The 3221-nt window shown below is 67.5% G+C and overlaps 2 protein-coding genes across 2 annotated transcripts in view; one reads left to right on the plus strand and one right to left on the minus strand.

Annotated features, from left to right (window-relative positions):
• The window catches only part of TMEM59L (transmembrane protein 59 like), a 3457-nt gene extending 2903 nt beyond the window's left edge, over positions 1-554 (minus strand). The window contains exon 1 of the mRNA XM_026038802.1: positions 460-554. Coding sequence (XP_025894587.1) covers positions 460-554 — 95 coding nt within the window. The remainder of the gene's footprint in view (positions 1-459) is intronic.
• A 455-nt stretch (positions 555-1009) lies between these two features.
• CRLF1 (cytokine receptor like factor 1) overlaps positions 1010-3221 on the plus strand; it is an 8803-nt gene continuing 6591 nt past the window's right edge. Inside the window, exon 1 of the mRNA XM_026038803.1 lies at positions 1010-1034. Within this exon, the coding sequence (XP_025894588.1) occupies positions 1010-1034 (25 nt within the window). The remainder of the gene's footprint in view (positions 1035-3221) is intronic.

A 3221-nucleotide genomic window follows, 5' to 3' on the forward strand; every position in this document is an offset into this window, starting at 1 on the left:
ACTGCGGGAGGCGGGGGATGGAGGATGCAGGAGGAGAGGGGGTGGCGCCGGGCTTGGGATGCAGAGGAGCAAGGGATGCAGGTGGATATGGGAAGAAGGGGAATGGGGATGAAGGAGGATAGGGATGCAGGAGCCAGGGATGCAGGGGGACAGGGATGCAGTGAGATAGGAATGCAGGGGGACAGAGAGGTAGGAGACAGGGATGCAGGGGGACAGGGATGAAGGGGATAGGGCTGTAGGAGACAGGGATACAGGGGAGAGGGATGCAGTGAGACAAGGATAAAGGGAGAGAGGGATGCAGCGAGGACACAGGGATGGTGTTGCATAAGGACAGGGGTTTGGGGGGAATAGGAATGGGAGGCCCAGGGGGCAGGGGCTGCTGCCGGCCCGGGAGGAACATGGGGTCCCCCAGGGTTCCCCCCTGGCCTGGTGGGTGCACGAGGACCCGGTGTCTCCGACCCGCTGGGGCTGGGCCGGGCTCTGCGCCTGCCCAGCAGCAGCCCGGGATGCAGCAGCTCCGTGTCGGAGCGGGGCCGGTCCGTCGGGCTGCGCATCCCTGCATGATCACCGGCAGCACCGGGAGGTGCGAGGCCGACGGGCCGGGAGCAGGCAAGAGCCAAATGCTGCCGGGACGGGTAGCAGCCGGGACGGAGGCCRCAGGAGCCGGTGCTGCCGGGCGAGCAGCGCGATCCAGATTTACAGCCCTGATTTTATGGGTTCAGAGGGCACCGGCTCTGTCACCTCGACGGCTGTCACCGCCAGGCCCATTAACATTATTTACGGCAGCACCGATGCGGTCGCAGTGGGGAGGAGGAGGAGGAGGCCGGGGCCTTCGCTCGCCTTCGCCCCTAATGGGGACCACATGGCCGGAGCCGGCACCGCAGCCTCCTTCCCTCTGCTCATCCGAGTGGGGCTGAGTGCGCCAGTGCCCRCCTGGATCTGCCCCTCCCGCCCATTCCCACATCTTGACATCCAGTCCCAGCCACCCCAGTGGGTGATGGCTGCGGCAATGGGAGACACCGGGAGCTGGTGCCGTAAATCCCAGCAGAGCGGCTGGGGGGAGCACGGGGGTCCCAGAGCGCCGGGGGGCCCCGCGGACTCCCGYGCTCCGCACCTGCCTGCAAGATGCCTGGCGCGAGCCGGCTCCACGCTCCYGCATTCCCGCGCCTTTTAATAGCCAAAGCCTTCCCAGGCCGCAATATTCCAGTTGGCAAATATTTGCTGCCGGGGAGTTCCTGGCCCTCCCTCCTCCTCCCACCCCTCTCCAGAAACACTCCATGCTCTTTATTTTCCCCTCCCGTTCAGCGCCAGCGACCTACATTTCCTCGGGGCGCCCGCRCAGCTCCCTGCCCGGCCCCGGCGCTCTGGCACCCGCCTCGGCCCTTGCTGCACATTCCGCTCCCTGCGGATCCGCGGGCGCCTCCGGGCACCGTTCGCTCTTGCCCGGGCACCGCGGGCACCACGGGGATGCTCTCGTGYGCAGGGCCGCACTGCAGGGGTTAAGCGGGTTATAAATTACCCACGGAGGGGGAAACGTTTGCTGGGAAGGATGCAAAGCCAACTCTGCCTGCCGGATTCTTTGCATTTCTAGCCGCTTTATTTTTCCCACAGGTCACTTTAAAAGGATGCAGACAGTAAGACGCAGAGCTCCGCTGCGGCTTTCCCGGGGCTTTTTTCTGCGTTGGCCTTCTGGGTTGTTGTTTTTTACACCCCGGCCCTGGAGCCAGATGCTCGCGCTGTCCAAGGGCTCCGCGGAGTGAGCTCTGCCTGGGAATCGCCGTCCCTGGATTCATCTGGGACACTGGGCCCCACRCGGGCTGGCACATCCAGGGCAGCGGGACCCGCGTGGGGGGCTGTGCCGGGATCCCGGCTCCGTGCCGGTGTCTCCGGGTGTTTTGCAGGCGAGGGTGAATCCCGGCCCCAAGAAGGGAGCCGGTTGGAGCACCAGGCCGGAGCCGCCGCGCGCTCGGCGCTTTAAAGGTCACTCTCAAAGGGCAGCGGGAACCGCATCTGCGTCCCGCCGGCCGCACTGACTCAGAGCGAGCGGCGAGCGCAGCGCCGGCGTTCCCGGCATCATCCYGCCCCGGCACCAGCCCCCGCGCCCCGGCGAGCCCAGGGATGAAGCATGCTGCGAGATGTCCCATGGGACGGGACCTGCGCCATCCCAGGGCCTTCATCCCCATCTCCCAGGTGGGAAAGCGCCCGGCRCGGGCTGGGAATGTGCTGCCTTTCCTGGCCTGTCTCCTCAAACAAATGGCCTGGCCGAGACGCTCTTTGATCCAGGTGAAAAATGGGGAGGCGCTGCCRCGGTCCCTGCCGGGGGATGCAGGGGGGGAGAAGCAGATGTGGGGGGCAGGTGGGCGCCGCGACGGCCCCATCCGTGCTCCGAGGGAAGCTCTTCCTTGTGCCCCCTTGTGCCACTCCTGCTCTGAGGGGGCTCYGGCTGCTGGGCAGGGTGGGGGGCTCCTCTATGAGCCCCCTTCCCAGCAGGGATTCCCTGTGCCAGCCTCGAGCCGCCGCCTGCCACACTGCACAGCTCCCCCACGCTGATACTGGGGAGAAAGTTTCCATGAAGACAAATCAGAAGCTTCCCCAAAGCCCCTGGATCTCGGGTGGTAGAAAAGCTCCTTCTCCATGAGGAAATCTGGACACCCCCTTGGAGGAGGCAGGGACCTGCCCCTCACTGTGCGGTCAGGGCAGCACACACCTGACTGGCTGCACCCCGGGGTCCCCGGGGGCCRGGGGGCACATCAATGCCCCCCCCCACACACATCCCCCCTCAAAGCTCCTCACATTCCCAGGGATTGCCCGCCCCGACAGCAGCTCCGCTCCCCATCCACGGGGACCCCCATCACTCCAGACCCCGAAGGAGAGGCTGGGAAGAGCAGATGGAAGTGGGACCATCGGGATCAGAAGGATGTGGCGGGGAGGTCGTGTCCCCCAGGAGGGAAACGAGCAGCGAGGCGGGGGGGGCACCCGGGGGCTCCCCCTGCCCTTTGCTGCCCTGCGGGGTCAACGGGGCCGGGGGCTCCCCGGAGGGTCGCGGCTCCCGGGGCGGCGGCAGCTCCGGCCGCTGCGCTCGGGCGGCGGGGGGGCCGGTCCCGGCGCAGCGCCGAGAGCGGCGGGGAGCGGCGGCGGCGGCGGCCCCGGGGGCGCGGGAGCGGCCGGGAAGGCAGCGCATGAGTCACCCGTGGGAAGGCGGCTCTTACGCACCTACCGCG

The sequence above is a fragment of the Nothoprocta perdicaria genome, unplaced genomic scaffold (assembly GCF_003342845.1).
Source record: "Nothoprocta perdicaria isolate Ctin4 unplaced genomic scaffold, notPer1 scaffold_218, whole genome shotgun sequence".
Classification (NCBI taxonomy): Eukaryota; Metazoa; Chordata; class Aves; order Tinamiformes; family Tinamidae; genus Nothoprocta; species Nothoprocta perdicaria.